Genomic DNA, 23,878 nt, shown 5'->3' with positions numbered 1-23,878 from the left:
AAAAGTGGTACATCTACAGTATTACTCATTCCGCACTCCCACAGATCAGAGTGTGTATTCTCTATGGGCACACACACACACACACACACACACGCACACTGGGATACACACACATGCACTCCAAAAAAAAAAAATATATATATATATACACATACGCACACAGAGATTAACACACACAGGCTTGTGCACACATGCTTGCGTTGCGTGCATGTGCCGAGCGTGCGTGCACGTGCACATGCACAGACACACTTGCACTTGCACTGCGCACACACACACACACACACACACACACGCTCATCCTGCAACATCCCGTTAGATGAATGCAGAATCAAAGGCTGGGATTAATCATTCTCTTTAGTACAAACTGCGAGACCACGGTCGCACTCTCTCTCCCTATCTCTCCCTCTCTCTCTCTCTCTCTCTCTCTCTCTCTCCCCTCCTCGCCCCTTCACACCCCCCACACCACCACCACCCCCCCCCCCCCCCCCCTTCTTCTCGGCTCTCTCTCACTCTGTAGCAGAATCCCGTTTCACATTGAAATGCATGCCTGTTTACTGGGTGATTAAAATTTCAAAGAAAAGGGAGAGAAACGGAGAGAGACGGAGAGAGATAAAAAAAAAAAAAAAAAAGATGAGAGGCAGGGAGAGAAAGAAAGAGTGAGAATGAGAGAAAGAGATAGAGACAGAGAGAGAGAGAGAGTGAGAAAAAGAGAAAGAAACCGGGGGTAGAGGATGTGGGAGCAAAAGGAGGAAGGAGAAATTCGGTATGCTACAGCGAGCTGACAGTTTGCTGTGGTGCAGAGAGGCAATGGCTAACAAGAATCACACACATGCATGCACACACACACGCACACACACACACTGTCACCCAGCGCAAACATGCATGTGCAAGATTACGATCTCGCACACACACCCACACACACACACTCACACAACCGTCGCGGGATGCCCAGCACCAGTGCACTATATAAGCTTTGATCTTTGCTCGCTCACACATCCAAACCAAAAGATATTCAGTGAGATTGCAACAGTCGCAAACTCCCCCTTCACTCTCTCTTTCTCTCTCTCTCTCTCTCTCTCATTTCCTCACTCTATCTCATTCCATCTCTCAGTTCAACTCAATTCAATTCAAATATGCTTTATTGACATGACAGGGAGGAAACCTGTGCTGCCAAAGCAATACAGTGTCAAGTGAGGTAATGTTATAGGCATTCACGGATCATTAGTGGTAATTAAACATAGATCCATAACCATATGTGGTAATAACATCATAAATTAGCATACAATAACAATTCAACTGTTCCAGTTAATTATAGATATGTATGTCTCTCTCTCTCTCTCTCTCTCTCTCTCTCTCTCTCTCTCTCTCCAACTCTATGTCTCTCGCTCCATAACAACAGTTTGGGAACAACAACTGATGCTGCCTGCTCTACCCATATGACCTCATGGTTACCGGGGCGATGGGGATTCCTGGCGCAGAGAGCGACATGATTGGCTGAGCCCGGAAAAAGAGCTCTTAAATGGGTCAAAGCAGTCAAGTGTCTCTATGGAGGAGGTGTGTGTGTGTGTGTGTGTGTGTGTGTGTGTGTGTGAGCCTGCATCTAGATAGAGGGAGAGCGGACTGTAGCGTTCAATGCAACGCACACAGCGATAAAGCTCATCTAAATGTAAAATCGTCGTCTTTCCTCCGTCCCTCTCCTCCGTCTCCACATTTCCTTCCTCCGCTGTCCCTCCCTTCTCCTCCCCCCTCCCTTCCTTCCTTCCTTCCCCTCCTCGCTCGATCAATTTTTCTTGTTTTTCTGCATTTCTCCTCTCTTCCTCTCCCTCTTGATGTATGGATGTACCCCATCTGCCTCTGTGTGGGGACCGTGGAGACCAACACTGACCCCAAATGGTTGCATTATGAAATGCTTTCTCTTTGAGTCAGAGAGAAAACACAGTGGCGAGAGGGAGAGGGAGAAGTGATGCAACACGCTTCCATATTAGGGTTAGGCCGAAATATCAGGCTGATATTGGCCTTTTATTAAAAATCGGATATCAGTCAGTCAGTGTCGTTCACCTCTGGATGTTCTATCCACAGCTAGTGAATTTGTTTTTCGTATTTTTATTCCAGATGTCTGACCAGGGAAATCATCCCAGTGTGGTGTGGGAGGATTTTACTTTACAGTCTGTAAAAGCTGCAGTGAAACCTGCCTCACTCTGCCTTAAGGAGCTGCTACACACCTAGAAGAATTGAATATATGAGTTTAATATGAGTTTCAATGGTTAGTTTTAGTGTCCCGTGATGGTCTAAATGCTGTTTCAGAGGATTTTTCCAACCTGATAAGAATAAAATGGGAGAAACACAGAGGCCTTGTCATTTACTTTTGGAAGTTTTTTGGCCTGAAAATGATGCAATATAATGATGCAGTTTTGAATACATTCCTATGATTGCCGAAAACTTTAGGGTGCTCACTGAAGTGTGCTATGGGGCAAATCCCACCCGTCTGGTGAGAGAGAGTACAGCAGCAGAGCATTAAAGGCTTGGGTCAGAGCTGCAGTGTTAAAAGGGTAAGGGTATATGAGGGGTATAGGTACCGCAATGCAGGCCTCCGCTGTGGCACGTCTAAATAAGGCGTTGTGTGTGTGTGTGTGTGTGTGTGTGTGTGTGTGTGTGTGTGTGTGTGTGTGCTCGCCCCCCAACACAGTGGAGCAGAGACACCCTATACCTACAGAGAGGTCTAGGGCTGGGGATGGGCCTCCCTGCACCACTCACTCACTGGAGCTAGTCTTACACACACACACACACACACACAAACCCCCCCCGCACACTCTAAGAAACACACCATTACAGCAATTGATTGGTGATATATCCTCCATACACCGACACATCCACCAACATGTTGTGCTCTGTGTGTGTGTGTGTGAGTGGGACGGTGCAGTGGGTTTTACTTGAAGTTGTCGGGGTGCTGGCCGAGGGCCAGGCTCAGGGTGTCCAGGGCATGGCGGTGGTGTTTCTGGGCGCTGAGCAGCAGAACCAGCAGGTGGAGGGAGTGCAAGTCGTCGCCATTGAGAGTCAGAGCCACCTGCAGGGGCTCCATGGCCGCCGATACCTGACCAACACACACCCGGCCCCAGGTTAAAGTTATAGTCCTGTGACATTTTCATATAAGTAAATGTCAGTTTTGCTGCTCTCTATCGTCGCCTGATACGCCACAATAGCGATTCGGCCAATACCCAGTTCATGAAAGCTGTTCTAAACATACCTGGCGTACGAGGGCCAGCTGGAGAGCCAGGTACATGGCAATCAGCGCATCCTGGGGGTCTAGTGAATGGGCCCTGTGGAAGAGAGGATACAACGCTGATATAAGAATCAGATATAGGTTGCAAATCATTCTTAGGGTTTGTTTCTCCCTGCTTGGAGTACCAGATGGGCGGTGTTTACTGCCTACAGTCCAGATAGTGTCAGGGAAAGTTTCCAATCCCAGGAAAGCCTACTGAATTGACATTTGAATTGCCACAGGCATCACAAATCCCCAAAACCTGTGGCCTAAGTAGGATAAAACTATGCAAAAATAGATTTCCAAATGCTGTCTGGCCTATGTCCAATGTGAATAGAGCCACAATAACTGAGAAACAAAGAAACATGTTGGTCACTGGTAGAGGTTGGGAAAACGGGGTCGTACTTGCTCAGAGCTTGCAGTGCTTTTTTGTTTAACTCATCCCGGTCCGCTTTCAGAGAGGCTGGAGAGAGAGAGGATGAATTCAGAAACAGAGTCTAGGTGACTCTAGGTGAAAGAAATTCCTTGATAGTCAATTGAATCTGTTCTATATTTATTGTTAAGTGTGTGTGTGTGTGTGTGTGTGTGTGTGTGTGCGTGTGTGTCCTTACCGTCAGAGGCCTGCAGACTGTAGCAGAGCCCCAAAGCCAGGTAGGCCCTGGGCAGAAGCTCTCCTGCTTCTTCCCCCATAGACACCACACTCTGGGCCAGGGCCTCAGCCTCCTCTAGCTACACACACACACACACACACACACACACAAACCCACAAGACAACAACAACATTTCGATTAGCCACCACAGCACCACAGCCGGCGGGTGATGCACTGAATTATTTTGCAATTCCAGTAAGATCATAAAACCAATAATCTATAAGAGGAAAACAACTGAAACCCACTTCTAGCAGCATTGTGAGGCAGGATAATAGGGGACCTGTAGTAACCTCTCTGTGCAGAAGAGCTTGGCAATACTCGTAGGTGAGTGTGTGAGAGGAAAACCTCATGAGAAGTGAATGTGGCAGCGAATCGGCTGAAGTGCGGCAGGGAACGGAGTGCTGACGGCTGGTGCTGGTGGTGTGGTTAGTGTGAGGACAGTCCAAGTCGATTCAGTTGAAGGACAGTGCAGAGTTTGCTGAAGGACACACACACACACACACACACACACGCGCACGCTCGGCCACACACAGCGGCAGACTGCACAGTGGCGTGTGGCTGAGCCGAGCCGAGGTGAGCCGAGCCGAGGTAAAAAAAAAAAGTGTGTCACTCGGTGTGAGGTATGGCTGGTGGTGGGTGTGTGTGTGTGTCGGGAGGTGGGGGGGGGGGGGTGACATGCCTTTGACGGCACGCCAGCACAGCAGCAAGGCAGCTGCTTTGACACCCCCCCTCCTCCCCCTCTTCCTCCCCCTCCTCCTCCTCTTCCTCCCTTCATCCTCCTCCTCTGTTCCCTCCTCTGTTCTCTCTATGTCTCTTTCTCTGAATCCTCTGGTCCTTGCGAGTTCAAAGCCCGCACACAATAGCCATAGTCATTTAAATACACGGTCCATCCATGAACATCTTAGGAGGATTAGGGTTTGTTTTTTTTTTGTTTTTTTTCCCTCCTTCCTTGAATGGTCTGAGGGGAGACGGGAAGAACGCGTCAGATGGAAACCTCCTATCTGCAAAAGCCTGCTCTTCAGGAATTTCAGAAAAGCAGCTTTGCGTTGGGACTGACAATCGCACGTTTTTTGTAATGTGGGCATAGGGTTTCATTTACTGCTCCGCCTATAGAGCAAACCATTCAGTTGAGGCAAATGCATAAAAAAGTTCAAGAGGTTTACATGCAGAAACAGCTATAGGCTCTGGTCCTCCGCTGGGCCCGGCCCAATGAGAATCAACAAAAGAAAAACATGTCGCTCGCGGGGGATAACGGTCCAGACCGTCCAGTGGCACTGATGGTGGATAATGGTGGCCCATTTATGTAATGCCCCACTGCACTATGGCCATAGTGTCCCATTGTGATTAAGGCTGTAAGCTCCTTAGTCTCTCCGGCCTGCCATGATCTCCAGCCACTGACAGATGTGCTCTCTCCATTCGCCCCCGTTAGCTCCTCTTTTCTAATCTCTGACCCCTTTCTCTCTCTCTCCATCCATCCCTCGCTCACCCCTAAATACCACTGTTGATGTGGCTTTCTCTCTCACTGCCCCCCCCCCCCCCCTCTCTCTGGATACCCAGATCATGAACACCAGGACTATCCAAGCTGGCTGGCGCTTCACGGTGATGCGCGTCCGCCTGAGTGAACTTGTTGGCTTGTCGACTCGAAAACGCTGCGTCCCGTTTACGTGCACGTGGAAGGTACACACACTCATGCGCACACACACACACACATCATGTAGACAAAATATTCTATGAACCCGCCGTCCATGAGGAAACGTCTTTACATCTTCACGTTTCAGCTTATCAACTTGTTTATTTGCGTGTTTATTCGAGTGGGACGATCTTACAGGACAAAGACCCTAACCCTTGGGCCTGAGACCACCAAAGGCCCCGAACATTGCCTCTGGAAAATGGATCCTTGCTATGTTTGTGATCCTGTAGAGATACGGACCTTTATACTTTTATACTGCTGTATCATTTTCCGATGAGTCCAAAGTCTGTTGATATTGACTGGGTGGGTACGTGAAGTGGCTGATGCAGGGTTGAGTGGTGAACGCAGAAGGTGTGTGGGAGTGTGTGTGTGTGTGTGTGTGTGTGCTGGGGAGTGCCATAATCAATACCACCTACTGCATGACTGAATCCAAATGTCCGGACCTGATGGTTTTTAGTAAAGTAAAGTGATCCATGTGCTGCCAGATTGTACCGCAAGCAGTTCTGCTGTGGCACGTAACAGGCGTGTGAGAAAAGAAAAGTGGAGGAAGTAAAGAAAGCAAGATGTTGAGCCAAAGCGTAACTTTTCAAACCTGTTGGTAGCTTAGTAACAATCTGTGACATTTTCATATACTGATTGATATAATGATATGAAAATATATAATGATATAAAAGGGAGAGAGAGAGAAAGAGCATTTCTGGCTCACATCCACAATGTGGCTGCTCATCCGATCCCCTTTGCTCTGATTTTTACCCTGACCCTCAACACTCTGTGTGTGTGTATTTGTGTATGTGTGCACAGGTGTATGCGCGTACATGTGTTTATGCATGTGTATGTGTGTGTGTGTGTGTGTGTGTGTGTGTGTGTGTGTGTGTGTGTGAATATTCACCCAGTGCAGCTGGCCGATGCAGACTTTGGCAGCCAGCAAGGGCAGTGAAGGGTCCTCTGGTCTCATCCTGGCACACTCTTTTAACACGGACACAGCGCCAACACCCTGGACACACACACACACACACACACACACACACACACACACCAATGCACAAGTCAATGACAAATTGCGATTAAAAATGCACACACCACCCACAGTCACCATGCAGTCACAGATGACACGGATCACTGTTAAGAGAGTGTATCAAACACACATCGACTGTCCTTACGCAGCCCTAATAGAGTCACTTAGACACACAGTCACTTAATATATGTAGGTCAATCATTAATGGACCACGTGCACGCGCACGCGCACACACGTGCACATGCACACACACACACACACGCCCCGGCTGGCCCTAAATAGAAGCGGATCTGACGACACCGAGGCGGCCCCTTCTCCTTCTAGGGAGCAGCCTATTTCTAGAGCTCTCCATTGATCTGCACTGTCACTTTATCCTGCAACCCAGATCAATTTTCCTGTCACACACATGGGCACACACACACACACACACACACAGAGGGAGAGAGTGAGAGAGAGAGAGAGAGAGAGGGAGAGAGAGAGGTATTGCTAAGCTATTCCAGCTCCTCCTGAGGATTCCAGTTGTCCCATTTGAAGAATGTCCAGTAGCTTTCTAACATTACTGTATCCTTCAGGCCAGTGATGGTATTTAGCTTCATTTAGCTGAAAATCTGGGTTAAATAGTATTAGTGTTTGGAGTAGCAGATGGGGGTGGGGTGTTGCCACACAGGACAATACAATGAGTACTAGACGGGTTAGATATGTAGGGTATTTAAACGTCCTTTTAGTACACTCTTTTGTAATTTTGTTAATTATCAATTCACAGTATCTGAACTGTCCCAATGCAGTTAAACCCCACCCATCTGGTATTCCAAGCAGTTTAAATCAAACGCTAAGAATTATTTGTGAATACTCTCTGATCCAGGTCTGGTCAGCGGAGGGAGGGAGGAAGAAGCGCTGGAGTGACGTATGGGACAGGGGCATGGAAGATGGATGTCTTCTTGGGGTGTGTGTGTGTGTGTGTGTGTGTGTGTGTGTGTGTGGTGGGTGTGGGTGTGGGTGTGGGTGGCTGGGTGTTGGGGGTATATAAGGAGAAATGAGCTCACCTTCCCGGCCGCCATGAGTGACAGGCCCAGCTGGTGCCAGAGGTGGAACTCGTTGAATGAAAACTTCATGGCTCGCTCCAAACACTGTGAGGAGAAACACACACAGATGCACATATATTCTATATTGGGTGCTTCTAGGATGTGTATGTATAGGTTAAGGCAGAGGGTCCCAACCTGTTCGGGAAGGTCACCCCCCTACTGAGCTCATAAAATCCCTTTGACCCCAGCATTTGAAGTACATGAAAAGTGGGTGTTCACATTGTTCACCTATAGGGTAAATACTATTTTCAATGACAGAAATGGAGCTGATTCTCACAGCTATACGTCGTAGTATGGATTTCACAGCAGCTTGAATGAAGTCCAACTGTCAGCAGGAGTCTTTCATTTTCAAAATAACTATAGATATTATTACAGGCAGTTCAGCTTGATATGGGATTTCTTGAGGGATCCAATTTTCACATCAAGTCAGGAAAGCCTGGGTTCAGGCTGGGTGAAGAGCTGGAAGCAGGGTTCGACTGATATGGTTTTTTGAAGGGTGATATGACACCGATATGTTTGGATTTAAAAGTGCCAATAGCTGATATTTTTGTGCTGATATTCCAAATCTTTTTGATTTTCATGCCAAAAAGTTACTAGGATGCAGCGTTTCTCCCTGAATTTTATTATTTTCAGGGTATGTGAAAACTCAAACTACATCATATCCATCATATCAGTGGTGGATGACACTGACTGGCTGATATATTGGCCCCATAAATTGGCAAACACACTGTTCTAACCATAGTTGGAGCCTACCAACCTTCAGTGTGTGTGTGTGTGTGTGTGTGTGTGTGTGTGTGTGTGTGTGTGTGTGTGTGCACTTGCTATAAAATAACTGATGCTAGTGATGCCTCAGTCAGACAGGCAGACAAACCCTGTGAGAGGAGACTATTGTGAGCTTAGACTAGATTCACATTGTCCACCCCCCCGCACCCCGCACCCCTCCCCTCCACTCCCCACATCCAGTTAGACTTCACCTGAGGGGGGGGGGGGGTACACAGCTCATGAATACTCCTACTGACAGAAAGTGAGAAGAAGGGAGCGGAACCTGGGAATCAGAAAGTGTGCAAGACAGAGGAAGGAGAGAGAGACAGAGAGGGAGAGAGAGAGAGAGAGAGAGGATGGAGAGAGGTTTTTCACTGGGAAGGAGGTGAATAAGGTGGTGGCAGGAGAGAGCGGTGGAGGTGGAAATAGAAAAAGACAGACGGAGAGACGGGGATGCTGAGACAGACAGACAGAAAGAGAGAGAGAGAGAGAGAGAGAGAGAGAGAGAGAGAGAGAGAGAGAGAGAGAGAGCGGCGCAGGCAGACAGCGAGAGAGAGAAAGACACATAATCCCCTCGCTCAAAGTGACAAGGACATTCATTAAAAAGTTTGGCAAAGGCAAAGCTCTCACTAGCGCATCTCTCTCTCTCTCTCTCTCTCTCTCCCCTCCCCTCAGACCTCCAGCATAGTGTGTGTGTGTGTGTGTGTGTGTGTGTGTGTGTGTGTGTGAGTGTGTGCTGGCCCACCTCAGACAGCATGGCATACTGCCCCCTCCTGGCCATGCCGATGCTGAGCAGGTCGTAGACGGAGGTGGCGTCCTGCAGGCTGGCCTGGCGCGCCTCGGCCTGGTCCGGCGCCCGGCTGATCACCGCCTCGCCGCTGGCCTGGACGCACAGAGACGCTGAGTGAGGAAGAGGAAAAGGAAGAGGAGGAGGAGGAGGAGGAGGTGGGGGAGAGGAGGAGGGAGAGGAGGAGGAAGAAGAGGAAGTCTAAGGAAGGGAACGGTGGTAAGATTTCACAGCTGCAGCGTCGTCCGTTTAAATGTGTTCTGGCAGCAAAAAGGATGCAAATGGGGATGTAATACGAGAGAGAGGACAGTGTGTGTGTGTGTGTGTGTGTGTGTGTGTGTGTGTGCGTGTCTCACCATGGACTCTGTGATGAGCAGCAGCAACACGGCCTCCTCCACCACGTCCTGAGGACAGAAGCAGCTGCCCGGGACACAGGAAACAGGAAATAGCACCAGGAACAGGAAGTCACACACACACACGCACGCACACACACACACACATTGCTATTCCAGGGGTAGATCAGCGAGAGTGTCTAGTTTCTGTTTCACCTGTGGTGCTGTAACACAACCCGGACCACCCGGGGTGTATCACTACACCAGCGCTCTCTCAGATGACACACACACACACACACACACACACACAATCTCCTCCAGAGTCCACTTTGACACACCGCCTCCTTCATTTCTTTCTCCTCCATTTCATCTCCACCTCTCCCATCCCTCTCATTCGTCACTTTCTCTTCATTTTTCACTTTCTCTTCTTCTAACACCCCACGCCCCCTACACACACACACACACACACACACACACAGACACACACACCTGCTTCTCTCCCCTCTCTGGTTGCCTCTAAAAGGACACATTTACCAGACACTATCGCAGCCTTTGAAAAGCGTGATGACAAAAGCGATGAACAATACTAAAGTACAGCTATTCCTCAGGGTGAATTCTCCTGTTCCTCCTCTTCTTCTAATCTCAGACATGGATTTAGATCTTCACTTATGATAGTGTGGGCTGGATTAGTCATGTGGCGGTGACTAAGTATGGCTCGCAGGGCCTCAGAAATGAGCACAGGATCCCTGCAAAGAAGGAAATGCAGAGACGAGGCATGGAGAGGACGATCCAGCTTTTTGTGCTGATGCAGATAACCGTGTTTCTGATGCCAGGGCTGTGCAATGTATTTTTATGCCCTGTGAATGTCTTGCTTTAGGGGACAAATGAAGTATAATCTTAACTCATGTTATGTTATGCTATGGTATCTTACGTTATGTCACGGCATTCGTTGCAATGAAATACAATGCAATGTTATGTTACATTATGTTAAGTTATGCAACATAACATAGTGTAGCATAACATAGCATAGTATAACATAGCATAGTATAACATAGCATAGTATAACATAGCGTAGTATAACATAGCGTAGCATAACAGCGTAGCATAACAGCGTAGCATCGCAATGCATAACAGCAATGTGATGTTAAGATAAGATAAGCTAACATAACATAAGATAACATAATATAGCACGTTACCTTACATTACATTACATTACATTACATTACATTACGTTGCGTTACGTTACGCTATGTTATGCTATGTTATGTTATGTTATGTTATGTTATGCTATGCTATGCTATGTTATGCTATGTTATTTTATGTTATGTTATGCTATGCTATGCTATGCTATGTTAGGCTATGTTATGTTATGCTATGTTATGCTATGCTATATTATCTTATGTTATGCTATGCTATGCTATGTTACCTTATGTTATGCTATGCTATCTTATGTTATGCTATGCTATGCTATGTTATGCTATGTTATCCTATGCTATGCTATGCTATGTTATGTTATGCTATGTTATCCTATGCTATGCTATGCTATGCTATGTTATGCTATGCTATGCTACGTTATGGGTTGCGATATTAGGTTCCGTTACATTACATTGTATTATATTGGGTTACAATATGCTAGTCTACACTACACCGTGTTATGCAATGCGATGTGATGTTATGATATGTTACAGTATGTTGTTACATCATGTTATGTAATGTCATGTTATCTTATCTCAGCTCATCTCACAAAGAAAAAGAAAGAAAATGAGAGGATTAAGACAGGTAGAATGTAAGATAAGACAGGACAATAAAAAGACAGAAACGAGAGAGAAATTGCAAAACAGAAAAACAAAATAAAGGACGGTCAAACCCGTCAGTGGAGTAGCGTTGAGGTGGTTTGATGGTGGGGTAGATGGCGTCTTTGGAGGCGGCGGCCCCCTCTCTGTGGAGCCAGGCCGAGGGTGGGGGGCCCAGCGGGGGCCAGTAGCTGTCCTCACTCACCGAGCTCAACAGCACCTCCGCTAACTTCCTCGCTGCAGACTAGCATGCACAATGCACACACAATGCATTGAAGGAATACAGCATATTTGTGGGAGATTGGCATGTTAGTAATTATGAGAACATAGATATCAAAATCAATTGATAGTATGTGACTAGCATTATGCAAAGTAAGAAGACTGACCTTTCAGTAATATACAGTTGTAAGTGGCTTTTATTATATGGCCTGATTCATATATTTAATAAAGTAAACATCATGAACTCAATATAGCTCATGTAGCCAGGTTTATTTTTGGAACTATTTTGTGTGAGTAACCACGTATTCATACATACTGTGCTGTGATTTTTAGCTGTATTCAGTCTACCACCACATTCACTTCCTATAGGAACAGGAAAAGTAGTCCCACAATAGCTGCTACAAGTTTTCATTTTCTAACTTTTGAGATAATGCTTATGGCCTACTATCACTCAACATAGCGTATGCTTAAGTGTTAGCTTGGAGCCAACGATCCACCAGGGACACATGGATGATTTTGGTGTCTATGTTCTCTTAATGAGTAAGCTGACCAACGGGACATCTACCAAAAACTTGGGTTATTACTTTGAAAACAGTATAGTGGGTGAAAATTTAGTGTAGGAGACATTGCGGAATGGGAGTGCATGAATACACTGTAGACTAGAGGATGCTTGGCAGCTCACAATGCAAACAAGCGCTTGTGTGTGTGTGTGTGTCTGTGTGTGTGTGTGTGTGTGTGTGTATGTGTGTGACCCCCTCACCTTCCTGAAGCTCTGAGATCCTCGTGACTCCACCACTCTGAGGACCCTACGCAATTGGTGGGCACCCTGCGCCAGATGACTAACACGCAGACACACACACACACACACACACAAAACAAATGCATGCACTGGATGAGCGTGATGTATAGGATGTGAGGGCATGGTATGGGAAAATAATACAGTAAAGGAGAAGCCGACAGACACGCGATATAGCAGATAGGAGAGCAGATAGCACAGTGTCCATGTCATTCTATAGTGTTTACTATGGTACAGTAGTACAGTATGATATGGAGCCTTGCTGAACAATAGTGCTGTCAGTCTCACTTCTTCACATGTTACCCAACCTCAAGACTCGGAAAAAACATAGGGAATAGTTACTCAGCCCCACTGTGCTTTCTGCTTGCAATCAGTGGAGCGAGTCCAGTTTAAACCACCGGTAATTCAAATACTGTTTAATTGGAAGAGCAACACTGACACCTGCTGGCCGCAAGCCGAAGTGCATCTCTGGAGCACCGAGGTCAAGTGGTGCTAAAAATGCTTTTCATCCGTTTTCCCCTCCTCCTCGCTTTCTAAAACAGGACTGGATGACAAAGCCCAAGGTTTCCTCCGTCGCAGACAAGAATGAACAGACAGGCAGAGGCATTACAGACACTGCAAAACCGGTGATGTGTGACAAGAAACAAGTGACAATACTTACATAAAACTGAAAAGAGAGAATCTGTATGTGGAAAGTAGGGTATCTGTTGAGGTAAAGCAATTTCTTTACATGCATCCCCCTTGTTAGCTGTCAGATTTAGGGGAAGACATGACAGGAGGTGTTCCCGGCCCATCAGTGGTGTAGTGGTGGTTAATGAGGTGGGTGTCACTGTCAGTATACTGTCAGTCTAACATCCAGTATAAGTCAATAGTATTTAAGTGATTAGGTGGGAATACTCTATATGCCAAACTTATTTTTCATGTCAAATTTATTTAAAAAGCACTTGAACAGAACAGGTAGAGCAGCAAAGGACTTGAATGCAGATAAGAGCGAACAGACACTGCAGATGTGAGACTGCAGTGTGTGTGTGTGTGTGTGTGTGTGTGCAGGCTCGTAGACTCACCCTCTGTGCAGCAGACAAAGGTAAGCGCTCTGTAGTGCCGCCTGCTGGAAGTAGCCCAGGTCGATGTCCGCAGGTGGAGGAAGCAGGCTGGCCTTGGCTGTCTTGGTGTGGGGCGTCATCACCATCTGACCAAACACCCACAACAAGATTAATACAAAAAAAAAAAAATAGAAAATGTATTCTAAAAGCTGCTTGAAGCCAAACTGAAATGTAAAAAAACTAAAAAAAACTAATGCCGACTGTAAATTGTCAACCTATGACCTCCTGACCCACAAGCAGTGAAGAGACTGCAACACCCATGCAACCTTCTCTGACAACATACTGTACTTAAATACACACAAAACACACATTTTGATGTTTGGTATTGTTGCTAAAACACACACATGCACACACACGTATACATCTGTATGAACCCACCTTATCCAGCTCCTGCAGGTAGGCCAGAGCGGCGTCGCAGGCTCTGAGGTAACAGGACAGACTCTCCTCCTCCCTCTCTGACAGGCGAACACGAGACACCGCCGACACTGTCTGGTGGTCCAGAGACAGACCTGAAGGACAGATGAGGATGATGAGGATGATGAGGTAGAAGAATGTGAATATGTGGATTGGCAGGGCTTGGACCGGGTCATTTTTGTCCCTGAGTGTCCAAGTGTCCAAGTTCAAATCCCAACTGCCTCAAATGTGTCTAAAGCCACATTATGGATTATGATACACTATCTTTCTAAAACAAAACTTCTGCACACCTGCACCAGTGTGAAAAATTATCATCAGCTACCAGAAAAATCCCGGTAAATGATGGTTTATCCACTCTGCCGGACACTTTAGCATTAGTTATGGAAGATGATGCCTATCCCAATGAGACTGGGAAATGAGATGGAAATGTCAAAAACAATTTCTCAGTAATGGTTGTAATTTTGTCATTTGTTATGTAATTTTGCTTGTGTTTATGGCCGGCTGGCCCCAGGGAGATCTAGCTATGTTTGAGGCCATAATAACCTAAATAACACAATTCCTGTCCCTCAGTGAACTGTACTGAGCCAAAACAAGACAAGAGTGGGAATTCAAATCAGCCATTCAACTAAGAATGTAGCATTTGAACATATATTGATCATGGCAAATACACTGTATTTCCTGGAATAGTCATGGAATTTGAAATGTGCAAGAATCATGAATCAAAGTTTGACCTGACAAAACCTCTGTGGCAGTGATTTAAGGTTAAACAGACTACATGTAAGAAATTATTTCTAAATATATGAACAATGGCATCACTTTGCACTTGTGTGTCAGTATATCTCGCTGTACTGTATATCATTCCATCAGTGTTTAATTTATGACAATTAATAGATAATTGTTTCAACAGTACAATGGCATTTACAATAAGAATGCAGTAAGGGTTACAGTTTGCAATTGATTTATAATAACAGTGTTTTGCCTTGCAGCAGTATGGGATTGAAAAAGTGTGAGTTTCATGTGATGGGAAAAGAAAGAAAACACACCCCAGCTGGAGTGAGCTGAGCAAACAAATGCCTTTGATTAAATAAAATAATGGAAAAATAAGTGATAACTTTCTATATAAATACTGATAAGCTTGGTCAAGATAAGCTCGGGTGAGAAAACATAAGCTGCTTGCTACAGTGCAGATGTTATTACTGGAGGTGGTGGGGTCAGTGTTTGCTCTGTAATTATATTTAGCAGGTTAGGGTTAGTTTGGGGGGAATTTTACTTTCGGCTGTTTGGATACGTCATCATAGGAAAAAAATGTTACATATTGTTATTTTAATTTCGCAAGAAGAATAAAACTGTCATTACCTTCATGAACCTTACAACCAAAGTGTGAGAACCAGAAAAGGGTAGAAAGGAAGAACAAACTGGTTCAGGTTTCTGCCAAAACACGTTTTTTTCTGTACCAATAAAGACATTTTTTTTTAGAACATCCATCATCCTCGCTGTGGTGGCGGATGCACTACCGCTGAACCAATCCAGAGGAAGCACTGAGCAGGACAGTCGTGGTCCAGATGCCTGGTCTGATGTCAGTTAGTGGACTTATTGGTATAAATAACTGGCGGGAGCAGGAACCTCCCGGACTGCAGGAAGCCCGCGAGGGACAGGAGTCCCAGGCCAGACGCCAGGCCTAATCAAATAAGCAGACAGCTGCCAATAGACAAGGCATCACCATCCAAATATTCCGATCTGACTTCATTTCCCACAACAATATGCAACCATGTAGACGGAAAAACAGTGGAAGGGAACTGTGCGAAGGCTCCGGCACGTCAGAGCGAGTCCCATAGGACCTGCCCGCTCATGTGGCCTCTCGGAAATGGAGGAACGCCGACAGTCTATCATAACAATCCGCTGTAAATATCATCCAGTGGGTTTCAAAATAATCAAGTGGAATTAAAATATGACAGTTAATAAGTTTCTCGTCAGTTTTAAGAGCAGACTGAGGGATGAGATCATTGTCAATTATCAGGATGGAAGGAGTGTAATGACACTCATGATGATAATGATAAGTAGCACTGTTTCAACATGATTATCCAGTGTCATGCAAGGACTTTGGACACTATTCTGTAGAGTTGACCTTTGACCTTTCATAATGCTGGCTTCTAATGAGTCAAAACAGAGACTAGAATCTGTGTACTAAACACAACATCACATCTGACTGGAGAAGCACATTTGTAAAGCGACTCCTTAAATATCTTGCCAGGGAAATTCCATTTATTGTTGCTCCCTGCACTTAAACCAGCGTGTGCGTGTGTGTGTGTGTGTGTGTGTGTGCGTGTGACCGTGAGCAATAGGCGACTCGTCTTAACAGTGTAATTCCTGGACACAAAGTCGGATGACTCGCAAGCATCAGGTTTTTAAAACGCCATCTGCCTGGAAAAGCACCAGGAGACAAAATAGCTCCAGTGAAGCTACTCCCAAAGGAGTCGGCTTTTATTACATTCCTCGATCTGACTATATTCTGCATTTACTCCTATTTTAGAAGTAATTACTCCCCGTAGTTGTCTTCGGGATAGACGCTCGCACAGGCAGAGAGAGAGAAACCTGATTTTCAAAGTTCCCTTTTTACATTACTGGACTAAATAAGACAATCAGTCTCATCCACTGGCCGGTTCTCCACTCACAAGAGTCCCTGTCCAATCAAGCTGATGTTTTCCAGGCACGTTACATTCATTTGGACGAGATTGCATTTCAGCAGCTCCCCGCCCCTTCCATCTCCACTTCCAAACCCATACAGGGTCATTGTCGTTTTAGGCCTGTAATAACTCCTTCCGAGGGGATTAGGAATTCTATCATGGAGGAAATCTACGCGGGGAGCTGTTCAAACTCGCCTGCGGTGTTCTGCGGGGGAAACATGCCCGTCCTCGCTGCTGCTGCCTCTGCCTTACTTAGAGCTGAGAGGTAGGCTCGTGGGTTAGAAAATGAGATCTGCTATAAATGTAGACTCTGCACCGCAAGGTTGCGAAATGTCAGGAGAGACAATTTCCACACAGTATGCGTGGCGTCGGAAAAGTCTGGGATCCTGGTGATGAGTAACACAAAGGGTTCTGTGGACATGGGTTTTTGAAGGCCGATGCTGATATGTTTTTGATTTAAACTGATATTCGTGCCAATATTCAGTATCCTTAAATGACAGCTTCTTTCCAAAATGTGCAGTATTCAGTGTTTCCAACAGAATTGTATTCTTGTCAGGGTGGAAAAGCCTCTGAAACAGCATTTAGACCTTCATGGGACACTAAAACTCTCCACTGAAACCCAGGATGACACTAGTACTAATAATAAACAAAAAAAATAAGGAACAAAGAAAAACAGCCTTGTTTACAGCTTGATCATCCTTGACTTGTTGAGTTCATGCAATGGGGTTTTGAAAGGGATTCAACAGACTACTGGTGATAGAATTTTCTCAACCCAGACGGAGCACGGAATCCTTCAACTGATGTTAAAACATGAAAATCACCAAGGCTGGAGTTACAAGGTTTACTCAGGACAACAATATTTATGTATATTTGTGTGGAATCTGATAAAAATTTTACATTATGGCTTATTTCAGGTCAAGGGCTTCCCATAGACAACCAGTAGTATTGATCAATTGTACAGTAAATATGCTCAAACTACTGCATCATATCAGAGGTGGACCACACTGGCTGATATCTGATTTTTAATAAATGCCTCAGATATCTGCAAACTTATATATCAGTCTAACCCTAAATAACACCATGCATTTTTTCTTGTTACACACACTAGTTGTCTCTATATACAAAGTACTCTAAAGCACCAGGGTGTCCTCATGGAGGTGTTGTGGGTTGAATCCCTCTTCTAATAAACAGTTTTGATCCTCATTTAGTTGGCCGGTGTCTCTGTGCCTGCAGACTGTTCAGACGCCCTGCAGACAGCTGTGTGGGAGGCAGGAGGCAGGAATGCATAACCAACCCAGGCTAAATATAATTTGCTCTCCATTTTCTTTGTATTAAAGGTGCGACCTGTGGCTTTTTCAAACATCAGATTGGCAGACATCATCAACTGTCAGAATAATTGTGGCACCTTAGTATAATTGCTGTAAACAAACAAGACCATGATCAAGATGATTGGTAGCCTCTATCTCACACCAGTGCCATTGTTAGTGCTGGTATTTCTCAAAAGTAAGACTACATTTCCCATAAAGCCTGTTGCTTCCTGTTGCAAAGAGGATATTGCAATGCCTCTGACATCGTTATGCATGCGATTTTTTTCCTTGGGTACCTTTGATGACGAAAGCCTCAGCCAGCAGGCGTAGGTGGTAGGTGGGCTGGTCGTCATGAGTCAGTTCCTCGATCCCCACCCTGGCACACATGCCCTGGGCGTCCCGGTAGCGACCCTGGACGTAGTGGACCTTGGCCATCAGCAGCAGAGCCTCATTCAAGTACCTGGGCTGGAGGGAGAGAGGGAACCAGACGGTCATCTATCTATCTCTTCGGGAAACTTCATAAACCCTTTCAATTTAAATGTGTGAGTCTGTGAGGCAAGAGAACAAGGAGAGTTTATATAGAATGGAAAAGAAAAATTAAAGGCACTTTTTTATTAAATTTTTATTTCTGTTTCTGCTTCTATTGCTTTATATTTGCTTGTATTTATTTACTGTTTCATTCATTGTATTTAATGTATTTATTTTTTTATTTTACTGACTGTGAAGCACTTTGTAAGTCTGTTTTGAAAAGTGATGTAACATTAGTATTAGTATCAGTATTAGTGTTAGCATACGGTAAGTATTATTAGACAGTGGAAAGCCTACTCCCTTGTACAAATGTATGTATTTTGCTTTTGCATATTGTTATGTGTTGTTGCCTACAACCTCTATTGCTTTCTCAGCCAGATTTCCCTTCAAAATAGATTAAAAAAGGTTAAATAAATAAAATAAGCTTCAGAATGAAAACAGAAAATAAGAATGAAGGAGAGAGCCGGAATGGGCTGAGAGAAACCAGATTAGCCCTCTGACTGACTGTTAGGCGGCCCCGGCTCAGGATGGTGTTGAGGTGGCCTTTGGCCCGGGACAGCTTGGGCTGGGTCTTGTCCATCAGAGGTGTGGAGCTCCGTAATAGGTCCGTGTTTTCCTGCAGGCACTCCTCCAGCAGCGCCTCGGCCAGTAGCAGCGTCCCGTAGTCATCTGGGGGAGGGGGGGGGTTTAAAAGTTAAAGAGTTAACAGAGTCGGTAGGAGTGGAGGAGTAGGTTTGAGTTGGGGGTCACAGGTCATTTGTCTCTGTAGCCAAAGCAAACCCTCCACAGTCCATTAAAAACATCATTTCCCACCAACTGAGCGAGAGCAGTTAAAATACACCAGACTCCACAACTCTATTTGGAAAAACCAGTTTCCATTTCCTTATTAACTTTCCTTGAAATAGCCTTAACACTGCGATCATATGATGATGATAGAGCCACCCATGCCACATGTCTGCCTCCGCTGGATCAAGCTATGTTAGATGAAACAGTCAGTAAAACATAAAGCCAGTCTGTTCTGACTGGGCCTTCAGATCCAAGGCAGTGTCCAGTAGTAAACTTCCCTTGTTGTGTACACATCGCTGTGGATTAAAGCCTTCCTGTTTAGCTTCTTCCTGTCTTGTGTGTGTGTGTTCTGACGCCAAGTCTGCGGCCGGTGTTTACGATCTGTTATACTTGACATATTTGCCTGTCGGTTTTATCAGCGTTAGCCAAGGCCGGAGCTATCAGTGAGGGGAAGGTGAGGGATAAATAAAACACATGTTTCAGTACAGTAGGAGCCGGTTAATGATTTCAGAAGAGATGTCGCCTCGCCTTTAGAAAGACCCACCGCTGCCATGAAGTACGCAGGAGGTAAATGGTGGTGTAGGAATATTCATGGCTTCACTTCAGCAAGTTTAATCAAAGGTATTAAAGGGAAAAAAAAAACACCCTTGGATTCTCTTGCACTGTTACATCTCATCAGTCTCTGATGTTGCATACCAGGAGTTATTTGGAGATGAATGCTGCAATTGACTTTTTTTTGGTGTTTTTGGTGATTTCACTTTAATTTGTGCATTTACCATGTGAGGATGTTTTCTTTCACCCTAGCTTCACCTGGCAAGGAGTCAGAGTCACTTCAAAGAAAAATCTAAAACTAGCGGTGCATCAGTCCTTCCATAAAGCCTGAACGTCAGAGCAGCTAGGATTAATGTGAACTATGTACACACCGATAGCACATTGATTTAACACTTGAGTGCAGGTGCAGTCGGGGAGAAAGGGCCGGTCAGACTCTGCCGGCCTGCTGCAGTGGCTCGGTCCGGTCACGTCACCTCAGCCCATATTTACTTTGCTAAGGTGAGGGGAGGAGGCAGGTGCATTAGCGACTTACCAAGGTAATGCCTTATGAGGCACATTATGATAACTCTGTTTGCACACATTGTTTGAGCACATGTATAATGTGCAATAATTTCAAGGGCAAAGACATGCAGTGAATGGGCTGCGTTGGCCATTAGCAGGAATATCTTGTTTTGCCATTTAATGCCTTAACAACATGAGACATACCAGGGGGTTTCCAGACTTTTTCATTTCAAAGACCTTTAAATATATAGGCATTAGACCACAGACATATATATGTTATAATATTATATTACGTCATAATATTATGAGATTTTGTCCCAAGAAAGCCCAACTGAGAAGATATTTGTTGTTATATGATCACTTTCTATGCTGTAGAAGGAGAGATAAGAACAAAGTGGAAAGTGATCTCTATAATCAAAACAGTCACTCTTATACACTCTCTCATTGTGCACAGTGTGTAAACTTCTAACAGTGAAATTAAACTATTCCTCATTTTGTTGGAGCCCCCTTGCAGCCCCCTCTGCTGACCCCTGGTCTGACCCCACTGAGACATACAACTTATGTTTTGGCAGCGTCAAACTGAAGACTTCTCCAGTACAGTTGCCTCCTTGATCTCACTGAGAGAGTCTAAAGTCCAACTTGTGAACAGTGCAATCCCTGCACTGCAAAAAGTATCCACCTTAACAAGTAGTCTTGTCTTAAATTGAGTCTTAAAATCGTATTTTTCTTAAAAGAAGTGAAAAGAAATCTGCAAATGGGGTGAGATAACTCCGCTTGTTTCCACTGTAAATCAGGCACTGCTCGAATCAAGTGTCATTTCTTGATACCAGTGAATACTGTTTTTTTCCCCCAAGAAGTTTGACACTTGTTTGAGTGAAACTGCGTTAGAAACAGCTGAAAAATTGGCAGAAGTTTTCCCCGCACTTGCTTTAGGAGAAATAGGATTTTAAGCCTAAACATGACTAAAAGGCTTGTTGAGGTGGATAATTTTTTGCAGTGGTTGGATCAGGAAGCGACGTGAGCCTCCAGGTGCTGACCACCACCACCACCAACGCCACCGCACTCACCGTCTTCGTGGATCCGCGCGGCCAGCAGCTGGTCGATCATCGCCGGCATCTTGTCCCACTGACACTCGGCCCGGTAGCGCTCGATCTCCGCTTCCAGCCGGTACTGGGTGAAGGAGACCCGGGATGCCATCGGCGCTCTGTCCCGGTGGTGACTGTACTCCCCGGACACGATGGGAGTAACTGCAGACTACCAAGAGAAATAAATGTGTAATCTTGGGAGGAAGAGGGGAAGAGGGGGAGGGGGGGGGGCATCCCTTTACATGCAACAGGCAAGATCATATTAAGTATGAGAGGCTGCATCAAAAGCATCTTTAAACACAAAGAGAATAGTAAATATACACTGTAAATAACTAAATAGAATATATTGCAATTAAGTATATTTCATATACACATCAGAATATTTGGATGTGTTTCTCAAAATTGGCCCAAAAAATGTGGGCAAGATGACATTCATTGGAAATATTTATTTATTGATAGGCATAAAATCTTGTGGATGTGCTATGTTTTCTTTATTCTTTTTTTCACATACACTGGGTTTTTTTTTCAGTGTGGGACTAGGTTTCAGTGTTTTACAGTGATTGGAAATGCACCTAGGCTACATCCTATAATCACACACACAATTACGTCTCGAAAGTTGCATGGAATCGAAATGGTTGTAAAGGGAACACTGAGGTTTCTGTATGAAGATTAAACTGCTACATAAATGCAGATGAAATGGATTTATGTATGAGTATGATTTATATGCAAATAAATCCCTATAGGAATATTATAGTAACACCAGAGGAGATAGAAAAGACCATAAGGCCACTACAAACTCACTACTGAGTATCACATATAGACTAATAGGTTTATTATAGGAATTGTATTGTATTGTATTTTTTATTGCATAGCTAATGTAGCCTAATATAATTTACAGTAGTAGTAGCAGCCTAGTAGTACTCTATAGCCTAGATTTCTACAATATTTACATGGTAAACTCTAAACTTTAACATTGTGAACTCTCTTAATCTTTGTCATTTCGTTTTATCGTGCAGGATTCTGTAAATGATTATGCATATATGCTTTGGACTATTTATAACAACTGGTTCAGTTAACATTTCTGCTTGAAATTGGCGTGGCATTGTGAGAGGGCTTTAATGGATCTATAGTTGTTTGAACTAAAGGGAAGGGTGTCTTCTCCTAAAGACCCGTGCCCTTAATCTTTCCCTTTAACACTTTAACTGGATCAAGTGGGGATTAAGAAAACCTCAAATGCAGAGAATGAAACTGTAGTGAAAACGGTGCAGCCAAGTGTGCATCCCCCACAGCGACAGGGACAGGATGCATGCAGAAAAGTTGTAATTTCCCTGTTTTAGTGGTGTTCATTTCATTAATGAGTTCAATGGAAAATCAATTTGGCAGAGATCTCTTGGCTTGCTTCCTGATCTGGGCAATCTGGTTCAGCAGCATTAGCGGCCTGACGCTGCCATAAGCACTTGGCTCAGTTACAAAGTAATACATCTGTCAGCCATCGCACTGTAACATTTACAATGTATCTATCACAAACTAAAGGATGCAGTCTGACGGCAAACAAATCTGACATGTACCAGTGCGCACACTGCAGCGCCTTCGTCTGGACAAAAGTTAATAAAGAACATTCTAAATTCATAGAAATACACCAACATTTGTGAATGACACTTAACATTTGTCCTTTTCTGTCTTACGTGGAAAAGCTCCTAAACCACAGTACAGGGGTCAATCACACAGGGACACAGGGGTCTACTGGGGTCTTTACTGGGAGTCTAATATCAGCTACTTTAGTGAGAGATAAAAGAAAACCTCAAGCCGTTTGAAAAGAGATTTAGCGGCGTCATTCTCTCTCTGGAAACTTGACATCTGCCTGTCAGAAAACAATTCTTATCCAATTCAGCAAACTTCCTTAACATAATGTGTTTCTGTGCAGCGTGGAGAACGTTTGACAGCTAACAGGCTGGTCGACGCCCCCCCGCTGACGTAGTACCGCTATCCAATCAGATTTAGCTCAAAGATCCTTTCTTTAACAAGATAGTTATAGTCCAGCCTACGGAAACCCTTGTCTGCTAGACTGGAATAGTGTAAACAACATCTAAAATGAGAATATTCATGAATAGTACGATAGCAAGCCCGTTTGCTAATGCGTACAGCAGCTAATTTATGCAGGACCCTTCGTGAATAGTCATTACTGACGTGAGACATAGCCATACCACCACCACCATACTACACTTGCACTAAAGAGCACCTACCTAGCAAAACTGTTTGTAACTGATTTCAAGACATATCTAGTTAGACACAGCGTTGTCAGTAGCTTATTAAGTTACGCCTTGGACATTATGCTGTTGACTGAAGCAAAAAAGCCTTCCGCCCAAAAAAACTTTACCTATTGTACCAAAAACAAAGTAGTACTCTAGAGATTTAAGCTAAGAAGGACGTGGCTAAAAGATAAACCTCTTGTTTCCATTGTATACTCTCTGGAAACAACCGTCCAATCAAGTTTAGCTGTCGTGTCCAAGACAAACCTGACTACGGCGAAGCA

The 23,878-nt window shown here is 44.7% G+C and overlaps 1 protein-coding gene across 1 annotated transcript in view; it reads right to left on the bottom strand.

The window, feature by feature from the left end:
- ttc7a (tetratricopeptide repeat domain 7A) overlaps positions 1-21,496 on the bottom strand; it is a 37,683-nt gene extending 16,187 nt beyond the window's left edge. The window contains exons 1-15 of the mRNA XM_071540678.1: positions 21,328-21,496; positions 18,927-19,090; positions 18,190-18,358; positions 13,867-13,997; positions 13,450-13,574; positions 12,350-12,428; positions 11,445-11,614; positions 9,602-9,665; positions 9,204-9,341; positions 7,658-7,741; positions 6,489-6,593; positions 3,871-3,988; positions 3,665-3,722; positions 3,245-3,317; positions 2,931-3,091 (exon numbers count right to left, since the gene is read on the bottom strand). Of these exons, the coding sequence (XP_071396779.1) occupies positions 2,931-3,091; positions 3,245-3,317; positions 3,665-3,722; positions 3,871-3,988; positions 6,489-6,593; positions 7,658-7,741; positions 9,204-9,341; positions 9,602-9,665; positions 11,445-11,614; positions 12,350-12,428; positions 13,450-13,574; positions 13,867-13,997; positions 18,190-18,358; positions 18,927-19,090; positions 21,328-21,457 (1,769 nt within the window). The 5' untranslated portion in view covers positions 21,458-21,496. The remainder of the gene's footprint in view (positions 1-2,930; positions 3,092-3,244; positions 3,318-3,664; positions 3,723-3,870; positions 3,989-6,488; positions 6,594-7,657; positions 7,742-9,203; positions 9,342-9,601; positions 9,666-11,444; positions 11,615-12,349; positions 12,429-13,449; positions 13,575-13,866; positions 13,998-18,189; positions 18,359-18,926; positions 19,091-21,327) is intronic.
- Positions 21,497-23,878: the final 2,382 nt, after the last annotated feature.

This window comes from Centroberyx affinis, unplaced genomic scaffold (assembly GCF_046629955.1).
Source record: "Centroberyx affinis isolate AG114_WGS23_722 - 3 ecotype Tasmania unplaced genomic scaffold, CSIRO-AGI_Caff_v1 ptg003708l_1, whole genome shotgun sequence".
Taxonomy (NCBI): domain Eukaryota; kingdom Metazoa; phylum Chordata; class Actinopteri; order Beryciformes; family Berycidae; genus Centroberyx; species Centroberyx affinis.
The sequence above is the reverse complement of the archived record's forward strand: the minus strand, read 5'-3'. Positions and strand labels throughout refer to the sequence as shown.